This window comes from Pseudopodoces humilis, chromosome 1 (genome assembly GCF_049639895.1).
Source record: "Pseudopodoces humilis isolate 2021_Gansu_Grassland_sample_001 chromosome 1, ASM4963989v1, whole genome shotgun sequence".
NCBI classification, from domain to species: domain Eukaryota; kingdom Metazoa; phylum Chordata; class Aves; order Passeriformes; family Paridae; genus Pseudopodoces; species Pseudopodoces humilis.
Window position 1 is genome coordinate 91,166,018 of NC_142200.1, and position 16,558 is coordinate 91,182,575.

Genomic DNA, 16,558 nt, shown 5'->3' on the forward strand with positions numbered 1-16,558 from the left:
CCTTGGTGGTTTCCTCTCCAACAACCTCCTAGTCAAGAGCAAGATCTCTTTAGGTGGCTGGGGCTGTTTCCATCAGCTATTCAGTAGCATTTTCAGCTGTGTGTAAAACTTTTAGGCTTCCTAGGAAACTTTACTCATGTGGTGAAAGATATTGCTAAAAAATGGAGAATTAAAGTAAATAAAATTAGGTCCTCAAGAAGTCCTGTCTACCCTTCTGCAGTGGTGTCTTTCACAGAGGCTTTGTTCTTTGTTCTTTGAAGCAGCCGCATACAAACTGAGCTGGAAAACTACTCAATAAAAATGACAGGTATCAACTCTTCCACTTGCCATGTTATCAGGTGACTGTGGTAGCAGGGAGGTGGGGAAGAATTGTAACCCAGGAAGCATCTCGGGACTTGCTCCTCTCTGAGGTCAGCATGTAAAATTCCACATGTCATTTCACAGATGTTCCCCTGTTGTCACAATTTTTCCTTCTCTCATCTACCTTTTCTCTGCTCACGCCATCTTTCCATTTATTTTTTCTGATTTCCTCCTGTCTATTTTTTTGTTTCCATTTTCACCACTGGGATGAAAATCTGATAGCTGCCTGCCTATTTGAACACTTGCTCCATGATATTGGAATGCAACAGGAATTACAAAAAGTAAGTATTTTCATTTCTTGGTGCTTTCAATTTGGGTTCTTTCTTCACTTCCCCAAGGACAATGAACACTAAATGCAGTATCGTCAAACACAGATATCTAGGTTCACTAAAAGAAAAAAAATCAGAAATTGCTTATATAGTGTTTTCCTAATGGAAGTATCTCTGAGGGAAGGTTGTTGGGGAATGATTGTTTTTTTAATGTGGTAGATATGTAACATGTACAAAATAAAGTACTGATTATATTTGTCCTCTTGCTTTCAGAAAAATACAATTCCTGCATGCTATTCTACAGTGCTGTGTGAATATTCATGACTACTGAATTGTTTTTCTGGAGGAAATATGTAAAAGCATGAAAGTGATCATCAGCTGACCTCTGCTCCAAGCTGAATTGTACAGTTTAGGAAACAATGGGGAAAAGAAATTTATTTCCAACTAGAATTTGATTGCAGAATGAATAGGAGGCTACTTCCTTGCACGTCTAGGAAAAACTTAACATGCATCAAGAAACATCTATTTTTAAAGCCCTAAATAACCTTTTCAAGACTAACACTGCTGCCATTTCCCTGACCTGTATAGAATCATGCTGATCACAACTGGCTACTTGGGTATTTCCGTTTCAGTGAAAAAATTAAGGCAATTAAAAATAAAAATTAAGGCATTTTCTTCTTGCATCCTGGATTTTTTTCCTAATGGCTTTGTATTGACTCATCATTATGAACTTTTATGTACTGTGTTGTTAGGTTTTAACCAGCTACAAAACTTTAGATAGTAACTGTGGTAAAGAGGAGCTACAGGTGCATGTACTCTGTCTGCAGTGTTTGCAAGGATGCTCTGGGACACTGTGCTGCTTGGCCTCCATTCACTCACCCTGCTTTCCTTTGGAAGGAAATTTGGGGCATAACCAAGAAAAGAGCTGTGATACCCTCCAAAAGGTCGGTGACCACTTGTGGGGCATGTGGTAGGTCATACCTGCTTCACAGCACAGACACAGATATTTAAGTGGAGTTTGTTCAGGGAAAGTGCATTGACACCAGCTGATCACAGTAAAGGATGCTGAAACTGCAATAGTTTTTTGCTGCTCAAACGCTGATCCAGGAGGAGCCAAGAACAAGGCATTCTCCTAGATGGAATTCTTGCCTTCTCATCCATAATTCTCTCTGAGGGAAACAGTAAAAAAAAAACAAACCACTAAAAATAATAAAAAACAGCTTTTGCACAATGACACATAGCCTGAACTATGAGGAAGGTAACTGAATGAGAGATTGAACTGTGTTCATTATCCACAGAGTAAAACAAGCCTGGTATCTTTTACTTTGCTTTAGTGAGGAAAGGTTAGAGCTCATTCACTCAGTCTTGTGGCACACTGTACTCTTTTCAACTGTCTCCAGCTGAGGCAAGGTATTTGAGTAATATGAATAGAAGCTCTTATCCTGTGAGCAATTATACGTGGGTTTAAAGTAGCCTAATGGCCTTACGAAAAACTTTTCTCGGTGTTCTATGTTTATAACAGCTATTTTATAATAAGAATATTCTATATGAGGACAAGGTATAACCCCTTTTTGATACACACAAAACTGTTTTCAAGAATTCTTTTAAAATAATACATAGGCTTTTTTCAGAATAAAAGCTTTGACTTCTATCTGACTATACATATTTTTGAAAGAGATAGGGGCTTTTTTCCCCTACTGTTCTTTTCCTTTGGCTTTAATTTAGTTTGCTTTATTCAGACCTTAGGTCAAAGAATTTTTATGTTTAATATACGTATCCTGATGGGGGCTCTGAGCACAGTTTTGAATCTGGGAATTTAGAAGGGCACCTCTATTTGATATGTGGAGATGTATGCCTACAAAGTCTCAGCCTGGATCTTTCAAACCTGCAGGCCGTACGCTCGTGGTCACATACATTTGCTAATTTGTGCATGTACCTATTGTTCCCTTTGATTTCAGAAGCTGAGGGAATTTAATGTCTGAATACAGAGCTTGGGACTGAACTGGAGGAACCCAGGCTTTGTGAATCCTGCTCTTGGTTCACACAAAGCTATCAAATGGCGAAATGCAAGTGCCCCATTCTTTTATTCCCTGATGTAGGTGTCACAGTAACACAGTGATATCCTTGCCTTTTCTTGCAGCAGCATCCCTACAATGCCTTTGAAAGAGATGAAGTCTTTCAGATCTGTGAGTTGTGTCTCTATAATGCCTAGGGAGCAATTGCTCCTGTTCTTCAACCGAAAGCAAAACAAATTCCCCCATGTAATTAAGGCTGAACACACAGCCATTGTTTCCACCCCTTCTGTGTTATAATGTTATAATGCAAGATGTCACTGTGTGCCTAATAGTGTTTCCCAAGCACAAACAGTAGGGTGGCCCAGCTCGTCCTCCTCTCAGCACAGAAAGGCGAGGTTGTAGGCACCTCTCACTGGCTATAACTGTGTTATGCCATGTGGTGTAAAACAGCTTCTGCCAGCAACGCTGCTTTGTCTCACAGAGAAGCAATTTTTTAAGAGATTTGATAAATTGTCTTGTCACACTTGGATTAAACTATTGATTTACCAACACCCTTTGTATGTTGACCCAGGAAAACACAGTGGATGCTACTTAGAATATTACAAACCCTCTGCCATATGCATGTTGTCTAGCCTACACTTCAACCCTATCACCTTTCAGCAGATTGCTTCAGACAAGAGATCTCACGGGCAGGGAATCTGCAATGCATATAAGCTTACTTGCTCATTTAATACAAGAGAGTCCTAGACACTGACCTTGTCTATAGCTTCCAGTTTGGCAGGGCTGTAACACCACAAAGACCTGCAAATCCCTTCTTAACAAGGCTACCTGAACCAAATGGCCCAGGTCCAAATAGATGAAAACGCAAAGATGTCCAGCAGATCTGTTGCCTACACTGCTCACTGGAAAATTGTCTGAAGCTGCTGTATTGGTGTCTGCTTATGCAGTTCAGTATCAAATCCTGCAATAATAGTATGTCTGTTGTTGGTTCCTAAACACTTCAACACATTTTCTAGGGAAGAGTTTCTATCCTAGGAAGGTGTGTGTCTTCCTATATTCCCCCAGCTTTTTTCTGCATCACTTTCCATGAGACTAGCAAAGAGCAGAGGGAACCTAGGTATGGAAGCACACATAGTAAAGGTTGTCAGCACCTGGGTGCTGTGTGGCATGCTGACACCCTGGAAGAATTTGGTGCTTCACAACAGAGATCTTCACTTAGCTGAGATCAATGTTTCCAGGTTAAGCAGGGCTCATCCCATTGTAGGTGATATTTCTGGGCTCTTTTATTGTTTCTATAACTTTCATATGAACTGTTTCATGGAGGTGCTATTGTATGGCTAGCATCAGAAAGAAATATTAAATTGGAAAAAAAAATTAAAGACTTGTTTTAGCCCCAGTAGAAAATACATAATGATAAAGCTTAAACTGAAATTCAGCAAAACTGTGTCAATTACATGTTCCAAAGACCATTCCCCCTTCTGGATTACCCAGATCAGAAAATTTCATGATAGTGTCAGAAATAATTTCATGAACAAGAAGATTTTCCCTTTTTCCTGCCTAGGAATAGCTTGTGTGTTACAAATTATATCAGGTTTTCTTTCACCAGAGATAAAGGAAGAATGACATGGCAAACTCTATAGAGTTGGTTTTAAAGCAGTAAGTGTGTAGCAATTGGCAAAATCACTAGCCTATTGTCTATCATATACTTATTTTAATACTTATGGGACCAGTGAGTCTGGCATTGACCAGAATACCTCATATAATTCTTTTGTGCTGGCTCATGGATAATACCACTCAGCTTCTATGAGGTTAGGTCAAATGATGTCATACAGTATGATGGGACATGCCCTGGTACACTGTGCAATGGAACAACCTTTTAACTTCTAAATAAAAACTCTTGAACCTGGATATACTGTTTCATTCTTATTCAAAGACTTGGAGTGCCTGTTGACAGAGCAATTAGTTGAATATGAACATTTCACATAAAAATAATAAAGTGCAAAACTCATCACGTGCAATGGCCATGGTTAAAATTGTCCCCCTTTTGTTTGCTTTACATTTTGATAAAATAAAAACCAAACAACTGAAGCCCCTGCAGAATTATGGAAATATAAACCATAGAAACTTCTCTTAAATCGCCCTCTGAAGCTCATGGAAGATGTGCATCAATAGGCATATCAAAGGGAGGGCTTCCAGACAAAAGCCCTTGCCTAAGGAAGCACTGTCTCTGAGCCTGATAGCTCCAGGGACTGACAGCAAGAGCTACTCAGCTGCACTTATCTCAAAGGCTGGAGGGGGAAGGTGGCAGACTCTGAAAAATTCTGGGTTATCACTGACATCTTGAGCAGTGATGAGCAAGGGACAGAAAGTGAGGGTGAGAGTGGGAAATATGACACCCGTGTTCACAGAAAGCCCCTGGCAGACAGGCATGGTGGACTATGCAGTTGCTGTAATCACTGCAGCTGATAACAAAAAAAAAAAAACCCCACACTGTGTGCATCCCAACAAAAGCATCCAGATACAAAATAGAAGAGGGGAGGTTTCATTTGCAAATCCTGTTTCTCAGCCATTTTTTAATTTAACACAGGCCTAGATTGTGGCCTCTAGGCACAAGAAATGAAACTCAAGGGTAAAAATCACCAACCTGTGACTATGTGATATTAGAAACACTGCCCAGAACTTACACCAAACATTACCAAAAGAGAAATAAAATCAGTCAATCAAACTGTCACTGAGCAACCAGCAGATAACTCTCACTCTATAGAAGGGACTTACACCTCTCCTTTGTCCACAATTGGCGATATAATGATCTCCAAGAAGTCTCCTCTCTGGCTTCAGCCTCGCAAATTCTTTCCCTGCACAGATATCCTACACACAAGGACAGATGGGGAGAGTACCAGTAATGAAAAACACTGTCTGCTAAGTTTTCTGGAAACTAATGCAGAAGGATAGAAGAGAAGTCTAATTAAAAGAGCTGCTTGCTGGCATGTAGATTTCGAGTCCTTGCTCATCCCTATTTAGGCAAAAATTAAGATTCTTGCCATTTTAAAGAGACTGTATCTCATGGAGAAGCCTGCTTTTTTGTCTGGGTTTCATTCTCTGCTGTTAAGAATAGGACAAGGTGGATGATTTGATCTCTATAGGCTGACTGCCAAATAAGAAAACTCCACCAAATTTTGAGTAACCAGGCTATAATTACCAGAATCACTTGTGAAGTTTTTTGTTAGTGATAATCTCTGTCTCTAACTGAATAGACCACATAAATATTCTTTGCAATGGAGAATGTTATCTGGAGAAACAGGATTCCTTATCTCAAAATATTCTTTAGTCAGGCATTGAAAATATTTTCTTAAAGATCATAAACCCTTTCTTCAAGCTCATCTCAAGTGTACTTTTCCACCAGCCCCTCTCTTTTCTTATTTAAAAGTTCCTATAGGTAATATTGATTGTTCATGAACCTTTCCCTCTCAAAACAGTTTAAAGATTCTAATTAGTATAACTTCTTTTTTCTTCTTATATGTCTACATAATTTCTAGTGTTATTCAAAAAAATTGTTCCTTACCATTGATTTCACAGACAGTCCCTTTGTCTCATGTCAACCCTTTGTTACCTGCTTGGTTTGAGCACTGGTTAGGTTTATGAATCTTTTATATCACTGGGACTTTAAGCACATGCATTTTGCACCTGTATTCTGTTTCACAATCTTCTAGAGCTTAGGGTGAAAATAAAGACCAGGTAGTTTCATAGTATTTTACCTCTTGTAACACTGTGTGAGTGATGAGATCAACATCTACTATATAAGTAGAATCAACATTATTTTGACAAATTTTATTGACAAATGGACTCTGCCACAAAACCATTCAGTTTGTGCTTGCGCACAAGTTGTGACTGCTTTTGAACTCAAGCCTTTGTTATTTTAGTCATTCAACCTTAGAAAAATTGTCACTAAAAAAATAAAGGGAGGGGGGGACAACTTGAGGGGGAAGGGAGAGAGAGAAAGAGAGAGAGGTGCTATTTGTTGATGTTCATAATAAAAATCTAAATTTTGCTGATTCTCTTAAAGATGTCTTGGCTTAGGCAGATATAAACACCCCAGAGAAGGTATGCAAAGATCCCACACTCCAGGCCCACTGCTGCTGCCTTTTATTCAGTCACCCACCACTACAGTAAGAGGTACAGGTTAATGAGATAATTAGCCAAACACACTCAAACTTGTACGCTGCATGGAAATGGATGGTTGCTGTCTCGCAGCCACTTGTTGTACAGCACCAGGGCAAACTGCTTTTTTTTTTCAATGGGCAAAAAAAGCAGGAAATCAAGTAGATGTAGGTTGTTCTGCTTGCTCACGGTGGTGAGGGCAGCTTCACTAGTACTGAATTTTAAAGACCAAATAATATCAATTAGCAATTTTGTCTGGAAGAGTGTTGGCAGGGAGGTCTTCCGCTCATCGCTCTCCTGAGGCAGGCCAAGCACTCAAGTCTCAACAGCTTCCATCTGAGGACTTTCCTAGGGAACAGTGCTGCCAAGAGAAGGACTGTCTGCTAAATTGTCCTCTTACAGAGGACCCTGAAGACTCTTCATTTTTGGTAATTTTATGGTAGAACTGAAATAGGCAGTTTCGATAGCCCATGGAGCTTGCCCATAGACTTCCTTCATAGTTCATGGATGATATGGATCTGACCTATGACTTGTCTCCTGAGACTGAGAGGGTACAGGCATATGTTCAGACCTAAACAATTTCAGGAATCTCTTCAGAGGAAAAGACTTGAGCTTTTAATTTGGATTTTTAGAACTGTTATAAATGCTTTTCATTCAGAGATCTTTTTTTTAATGACACGAATGAACTAATCTTATAAAAGTGTTGGCAGAGCCTTGGTTCACCCAACACTGATTGATGAGGAAGCCCACAGAGCAATTTTTAACTAATGCCAGAAACATATTTTGTGGTAGATTTAGGCATGCCATCCCAGTCTTCAGCCTTTTATTACTGACTCAAGAGGCCATCTTCTGCAAAGTCAGTGATTCATGCAGAGTGATTTGAAAGGAATGTGTTTGAATGAGCTTCCTGTGTATTTGTCACAGTTTATGACTTTTTAATAACAAATCATTATTACTGTGAATTTTTTAAGCCCAAAATCCTCCATAAATCTTTTCAAACTCATCTCTATTTATAATCTAGGGAGGAACCTGTTCAATGTTTTTGTTCATTCCGCTGTTGTTGATTCATGGACTATTATTAGACAGGTTACAAAAAGTTAAGATGTTGTAGGAGAGGGAATTTTGTTCACAAACTGGTGATTTTTACCCTCTTTTTGAGTTGTAGCAGAGGGTCTGCTTGGTTAACACTGTAGGCTTTGTGACTGAGCAGAGAGACCTACTCTGGAGAGTGCAGACTTCCACCCAGGAGAGCCAAATCTGTCATGCAGCAGATATTGCAGTGCATTCACCTGTAAATCAGGTGGAAGGGAGTACACTCACTGACAACAAGCCCTGCACAATTGCACTCCATTTTTCCCTGTTGGCTGGGTTTGGAAAGAGTAGTTGTCAATTAAGATAGAAATAATGTAAAGGGTATGGAGGTAAACACCTTGAAGTTTAGCAAGTCATTTTGTGCCCACAACATATATTTGTACTTGTCTTGTAAAATTTCCAGAGCATTCCATTTCAAGCTCAGTAATAGCATGAATATGTGAGGATATATAGAAAGAAGAGATGAAGTGAACTCTTATTTAAATTGTTGGGAAACTTATAAAAAACATCAAAAAATACTTACTGTGTTTACTTCTAGTAGTAGACTGTGGTTTCTATTCATTGGGCACATTGGAGAATTGGGGCTGAAAGCTGGTTTTTTCTTAACTGTTTCAGCCTTTCCTATATGTGACCATCATGGATCCTGAACCTGCAAAATACTGATGAATCTGCAGGAGGCAAAGACATTTATCATCTCATAGAAAGTGCTCATTGTCTAGTAGCATGAAGCCACGATGTTTGTACAGTCTTCTAAATTGGTGAAAGCATTAATTACACTGAATAATGGTAACCCTGGTAATCTTGGCAGACATCTGAAACCTTGGATAATTATAGCTTCTGTTAGACAAATTTTAGTTCTCTGAATTTGATTTTAAGGAACAGAAATAATTTTTAGATAATCCAGTGTCTGAGAAATCAGGATGTGAAAAACTGGAATTTTACCTGTATGGAAATGACTGATAGTTTTCTAATGAGATCAAAAATTTTTCCTAACTGAGAGAAGATGGAAAGCATTGAAAAATCAGTGCAAAAGCAAGCCAAACAGACTCACAAAACATACTTTTAGCAATGGAACACAACATAATGGAAATGAAATTAAAAGAAAAAAACAGAATCAGTGTTGGTGAAGGCTGGAAAATCTACATGTCAGCAAAAATAAACTTGTTACTTAATAAGGTTAATAATAGATAAAGTCCCCTAAAGATAAATTGTTATCACATTTGACGACCATTTTATTAAAATGTTAATGGCCTCAGGCAAAAGCAAACTATTCCCTTAATCTGCCAGAAGAACTGCTTTCTCAGGAATTATATACACCAGAGAACTTGGGATCTGAGCTAACTGTAACAGGCATGTTTGAAAATTGGAGCATCCACAGATTGTGAAATTGTGGCTAAAAGGGAATGGATCTCACATGTCTCAAAATGGCTGTGCCCCTTTCTGCCAAACACAACTTTTACTCACATTTTCAAATGCAAAATCCCTTGGATTCAACTGCTGCAGTCAAAACAGCTGAGGTGCCAGTGATTGAAGGGAGGATTTTTTCTTCGCCTTCTTCCACACTAGCTGTGAAAAAGGTGCAGCTTAATAAGTGCAATTGCTGTAATAGCAAACAGACAGAAAATATGTTTTCATCAGCACCTCTAAGCACGGCAAAACTGTGAAGCAGCCTGGCAAGTACGTGAAGCATTCAGTGAATTGTGATAGATTGCAGTATGGTTTGTCTGGGATGAGAATACCAACAAAAAATCATTCACAAGATTTGATGAAAACTCAGCCCATACAGAGAGACTTCTTGCTACAAGCGCAGTATCAGCTCACAACAAAACTGAGCCGATGAAATTGAGTTCACATCCTATCTTTCCTTCTGACATATGAAATGCATTTCCCTCAAAGCCCGTGGACTTCCTTGGACATCAGAGCAAGGAGAAAGAAAAGGTAAAGCAGAAAACATCTGTGATGCTGAATGCTGCATTTCTTTTCAGTGTATCCCAATGGCAAAAATACAAAGAAATTCATAAAAGCTACACTTGAAATACATAAAAGCTACACTATAAATACATGCCTCACACCCAAATCTCCTCTGCCAAAGTTTGGGTGAAATAAAAGGGAATGAGTAAACTAAACCAAGTTAGCACAGTCAAAGTTTTTTCCACCTTGGAGGAGGGAGGTATGTCCTGGTTCCAGCAGGGGGGAATCCAGGAATGAGAATTAGTCTGATGCAGCTACACCACTGAAGCTGGACTGTTTATGTGTGCAGCAGGCACTCAGACTCCATGGCCTCTGGTTTTGGGGAAGAATATTAACAAAACTTATTTCCTTCTTCTCTCTTTTACCTGAGGTCCATGGCAATGATGGCTTAAGTTTTGCTGAAGACTTTTGGAGCTGGGGGCAAGTGTGCTGACAACAGCCCTGTGCTGGGCCACAGCCAAGAGGGACTCTGGGAGGAGGAACAAAAGGCTTCACCCTGACCCAGATGGGATGGCCTGTGGGTGAAGTGTTTATACACACTCTAAGTCCCCAGCAAAATTAGACAAGGGGTTATATACCCTCTTATTTTCAGGATTTTAACCAATCTTCATATGTATAATCTCTATGCAGTTTTTAACATGAGTTCTCTACTTCTACTCAGGCTTCAACTCTTTAAAGTGAAGCTTTCTCCTGTGCCTTGCCTCTAAAATACAAAAGGCAAGTGTTTCATGGATATGATCATTGGTCTTTTGGGGAGGTATTTATTGTGCTTTTTATGGAATTTTCTGTGCCAGTTGGATCAGAGTGGGGGCACAGATATTTTGGTGCAGAGATAAAGAAGGTTTCTAAGACAAAATTCCAAGTCTATTTTTTCTCTTTTTCATCTGTATGCACACAATTATTCTCCTTTAGTGTCTGTTTTCCAGGCCAGCTATTAACCTTCCTTTAGAGAAACTGCAATTTTCCTGGCCTGGTTTATTTAACTACCTTGCTACACCAGCAGCTCATTTAGTAATTTCCTTCCACAATAGACACCAGTCTACCTCAAAATCTAGGAGATGGTTGAGTATTAATCACTAATTATTCCCCTACATTCTTTCATTCAGCCTTGGTATAGCACAAATGTGAGCAGCATTCTCACCTACAAGATAACTTTAATTTGATATAAAAATTAATATTTCATTAGTGTAGTTGAGAACCCAACAGAACAAAAAAAGGTGGTGTGTGCAGGTATTTCTGCATAGTGAAATGAGCTGCAGGACACGTTTCCACCTGCAATGATGGTTCTTAATGCACCTAAGGTTTGTGCTGTGCTTGGGGGAAGTGAAATTCAGGATATCTACCCACCCATAGAAGAAGCTGTAGTATTCTCAGCTATGTCTGGCTCGTCTATGATGCACCAAGGTTTTTGGTCTGTGCTAAAGCCCTGCTTGTGCTCTCTGCCACCTGGAGATGTGCATGAGATGAGTCCATCTCTGAGCTTGAGAAAGCACTGAGCTTTTGCAACAGGCCCACTGTGTGCTGAGATGATAGGGTAAACATTTGTGCATCTGCTTTCTTTCACCACTGTTTATTCTGTTTTTTTCCCTCAGAGCACCCACAAATGCATGTAGCCTGTTGAGCATGCTCCCCTTGCAGCAGTGCATGCCAGGCTGCCCTGTATGTGGGAGGTCGGGGGACAGCAGCTGAGTGGTACCATTGTCCTTGACAGAAACCACCTAAGTTACCACTTTTTCAGACCCCTATGGGCATAGCCATTGCTCTGAAGCGAGAAACAAAGGCCATGACATCAAAGTAAGCAAATCTTGCACAGATTTTAACAGATAACACCACATTTCCTGCGGGAAAAAAAGTCTTTTATCACCTTCTGCTTCCTTTAACCTGATACGTAATGTTGCAAGGAATTCGGATGTCACACAGTTTGGTGCTAAGCAGAGAAGAGGAAATAGCTGAACTACTCCGTGATCTTATCAGATTGGAGCATTTCTGCATTGCAGTTTTGAGGAACACAGTGCAGCAACACAATCCCCAGGTTGGTGCTTCCTTCGCAGACAGCTGGGCAGACAGAGCTGACACCACCCACATGAGATGCACACACTGGGTCCGTTTGCTTTTGCAAGAGTTGTAATCGCTCAAAAGCAGAATCTGCAAAGGGTGTGTGATGGCAGATGTCCTGGGGCCTCCCCAGCGACTCTGCACTGAGGCTGATGTGTGTTGGGCTGGTCTGTCTGGGGAGCAGGGATGCAGCGAGGCAGGTGCGCTCTCCAGGCTGGAGTCGGCAGCCTCTAATGGCTGTGGAGGGGTGGCAGAGAGCGCTGTCCATGCGGCACGGCTGGCCTGCCAGCTCTCCCTGAAGATGACAGTCTCTTGCCTGGGAGTGCCAAGTGTGGGCTGACACAGCCAGCTCCCTCACCGAGCCTGGGAAGAGCGCGGCACCCGCACAGCCGCACAGCTGTCAGGCCAGGGCGCGCTCAAGCTCCAGTGAGCGACCGGTCTGCGCCCATTCCACAGGGTCCAGAAAGGCTTCGTGATGGAAATGAACAGCTTCCATTATAGCACTCTAACGGCCCCACGTAGACAAGCCCTCAGAAGCCACATTAACCCCAGTTTAGGCCATAAATTGAACTCTCTGGCAAAGGTACTCCCTAACTAAATGCAGAAAATCTCTGTGACGAGCAGTAACAGTGCATATAAAATAAAATAACAGCAGGACTGGGGAATAGCAATGGCACATCTTTCCTTCCAAATTGAATTGTTCACTTCACTGTGAGAAGAAATAATTATCATGTTTATTGCGTTTGGCTCAATTAGGCTGGAATCTTAGGCCAGAAACCTTTCTTTTTACATTTCTGTAAATGTTGTCCATGTATGGCTGTGTCAGCATTGATTTTGCTGTCATGGAGGTACAGTTGTCTGCCTGAACTGGAACATGCAAACCTGAGCTAATTCTTAAAGTGTTTATTTTTCTAGTTTTAATCAGCCAAAATTTCTAGTAAACTGAAAAGAGGACCAAGCGAGCCTCCTGTATTATTTCCGTAGAGTTTTGTTGAGTGTGCTAGGGACAGAAGGGTGATTTGAAACTGTTTCCTTTTGCATGTGATGTACATTTAACTCATGGAACATATTACAGCAAGATGGATTAAGACCACGTGCACTGAGACGTTACAAAATGTGCACATCAAGTGACACATATCTGTATAAGACTGGCATATAGCACAAGAGGACCAGAGGAGAAGACAGTGAAGCTTTTGGTAGACTCCAGCACGATGAGCAGAAGAAAAACACCTGACATAGAGGGCACAGGCATAAACAGCTTAGTCAGCAGTGAGTCCTCTTGGGACTGTGGGGAGCAGCTTCCTACTACTTTGCATGACAGGGATGCATGCAAGAGCTGTACATTTAAATCCTGAAAAAGGGGCACTCTCAAAGACATCTGTCTCCAGTCTTCACTGGTAGAGAGTGGTCACTACCAGTGATCAGTAAGGGTTAGTAGAAGAGTCTAAATCTACATTTCTAGAAACTGATTTTCATCCACTTCCTTTGATTATATGCCATTTCCCTTTTCTATATGAAGAGACAGAGAAGGATAGAGTTTACACATGTATTAACAATAAGAGATGAAAAGTGAAGGACAGTATGTATCTTTAGCTGTAGAAAAAAATCTGGTAAAAGGCAAACTACCTGAGTTAGAGAGATCAGCTCTTTGATAGACAAGTCTGTCATGGGTAGATTAACGATAAAATGGTAGGTGCTGCTTTTCAAAATTTTCATTAGGATGCTTGATGTCAGGAAACATTTCATATCTCATCAAGGATTAGACCAAAATTGCAACTGAAATGTATGCAGTACAGGTTTTGGAATGGAAAAACAGTCTAGAGAGAGATGGGTTGGTCTGACTATTGAATGCATAAAGACACATAAATAAAAATTTGATATGCCACTCTGAGAAGTTGAGATGAGCCAGAATGCATGACAGAGAAAGGGCACGTAAAGAAAACTGTAATGTTTCAAATTCATCAGAGATGTGGAAATGGAATAATATAAGCAGGATGCCTGCCTGTTAGCTCAGTTTGTCTTAATGTCCGAATGGTTAGAAGGGAGATAAATGTAGCGCAGAGAAGAGCTGTATTAGAGACAGTTTGGAGTTTCTTCCTCACTTCATGCTAAAACCCACAAAATTCTTTATGATATCACAGCACAGAGGTTTCAAGTCTAGCCTGAACCATACAGGAAAAGGCCAGTCCACACATAGTGCAGTGTGTACAGCACATAGGATGAGTTCATATGACATGCAGAGGCCAGTGTTTAAGCTCTTCCACCTGGCTGGTTTGCTTGAATAGCACCTTCAAGAAATTTAGACTCTTGAATCTGCTGTTAACAAAATTAAAATAAAATAAAATAAAATACAATAAAATACAATACAATACAATACAATACAATACAATACAATACAATACAATACAATAAAATAAAATAAAATAAAATAAAATAAAATAAAATAAAATAAAATAAAATACGTTACCAAATCCCACTTCCCCCTGCTGATGCACTAATTTCAGTGTCCAAGTTCACTTTTGATGGCCCCAGGAGACAATGGTTTTCCCTGCATTGTAATGTGGGATTGCACGTTGAGTGCAACTTGAGCCACTCCTATTATTGAGAGAGCTGCCTCTTCAAAGAAGACTATGCTGCTTGTCTTTGTGCTGGTATGGAGACATGGGCTAAGCAGGGACTGACTGCCTCAAGAAATGAGCAGAAGACTTTCCACGGCACTGGATTGCTCTGTAGCACAGAGTTGGGTAAAGTTTTAGAGGCAAAGCATTTCCATGCTGTCCTCAGTGCCGACATGTAGGGAGTTCTTGGCAGCTCAGATGGTGGGTCATAAATTCTCCTTCACTAGTTTGGGGGCTTGATTATTCTTTTGTGCTCTGCTGGAAACATTACTTATGAGAATTGGGGCATTTTAATTTGGCTGTGCTACCACTTTATTAATATTTGAACATCTCACTGTTTTCTGCCTTGGCACAATGGGATCCACAAACAGAGGCTAAAAGAGAAAATGCTCCCCTCCCTGGCATCAAATTCCTGCCCTTTTATTTTTAATTACTTTGAATTATTTCTGAAACTTTTTATACCATTCTGAGAATACAAATTAAGTTTTGACTGTATGAAAGAATACTGTGGAAAGCAAGCAAATGTGGCCTTACATGCTCATCCAGAGACTGCATCAAAAAAGCAAAGGACAGACACTTGCCAATCTATCCATTATATCCTGGCATAACAATGATCCATTAGCCTGAGCAAGGCCTATATGAACTGTATGCACATTTGGCTTAACCCACTCAGTTTATTTAGCCTCTGGTGTGCTCTGGATTAAAGCAGGCAGTCATTAGAGAATAGTATTTCTTCCAAAGATGCTGTCTTCCATCACTGGAGAGAAGCGACAGAGCTTTTCAAAAGCCTTTGGTATTTGAGGACAAATGCTTGCTTCTTGTAAATGTTCATCTGAGACTCAATAATATTTAACTGTTAGTGTTTCTAGAAGCAGAAGTTGATCCTGAGGCTAAAAGAAGACCAGAATCACAGAAGATTGTGCACCTTTATCTGGGATTTAGCACTTATTTGCAATATGTTTCTCTTCCCCAGCAGCTTGCTATAAAAGGCTGAACCCATGAAGCTCAACCCCCTGACATTTCTGAAGCATTGCTTGAGACCCCAAAGTAAAACTTGTTTCATGAAGCAGGATAATTCTGTACTGTGACTTTCCAGGAGGATTCAGTCAACAAGGCAGGAGTTAGAAGGAAAATGCACTACAGAATACTCAACAATTATCTGATTATCACATGGAGGGAGGACCCAATTCTTAGTAGCACTGTACTATTCTTACACCGATTGTATGAAGAACTTTAAAACAGCCATTTCAGGCCCATTTTAATCCTCTTCAGGCATTCAGACTCCAGACCACTTTCTAGAAGAGGGAACCTATTTCATGTGCCAGGGCAAACTAGCATTTATTTTCTTAAAATCACATTGGTGTATTTTTAACAGATTCATTGGGAAAACTATTACTCATTATTTTAAAGTCATTTAAATACAACATGTATCTTTCAGTCAACAAAAAAACCCTGTGGAATAACCCCTGAATCTAATTAAAATCAATGCAAACCCTCATATTTTTTTACACAAGTTCATGAACCTAAGATGGAGATGATGATTTGTTCAGATGGACTTTGCTGCCCTAGACAGCTGAATAATAATTTTGTAATGTGTCAAATTCAGTCCAGGTACAGTTCTGTTATCCAGAACTTCTAGTTCTGTTGTATGTACAAAGCTTCACAGATTGATTTAGAAGACTTCAATTTGGGTTTCAATGACTTTAATCTGAGTTTCAGCTCATTGCATGGACCAAACCCACCCACTGTTGAAATTATATACTTTGTGGATTCAGACATATAAATAATAACACCTAATAAAATCAGTAATTAATTTAAAACAACTGTTTCCTAAGACATAGCTTATTTCATACTTTTAAAATTCTTTTATTTTTGGAGGACAAAGTCTGTAGACTGTGTACAATATAGTTTACTTTGGGAAGATAAAGGTAAAATAAGTGTTCCTGAAAGGCATGGCTTGCCTGTATTCAACATTGTTACAGTTCAGTATTATTCCTTCCCCCTTTCAGCTGGAACCAAG

The 16,558-nt window shown here is 40.0% G+C and overlaps 1 protein-coding gene across 1 annotated transcript in view; it reads left to right on the forward strand.

The window, feature by feature from the left end:
- Positions 1–16,558, forward strand: part of LOC148185166 (uncharacterized) — a 164,262-nt gene that overhangs the window by 112,811 nt on the left and 34,893 nt on the right. Inside the window, exon 4 of the mRNA XM_088053667.1 lies at positions 583–641. Within this exon, the coding sequence (XP_087909793.1) occupies positions 583–641 (59 nt within the window). The remainder of the gene's footprint in view (positions 1–582; positions 642–16,558) is intronic.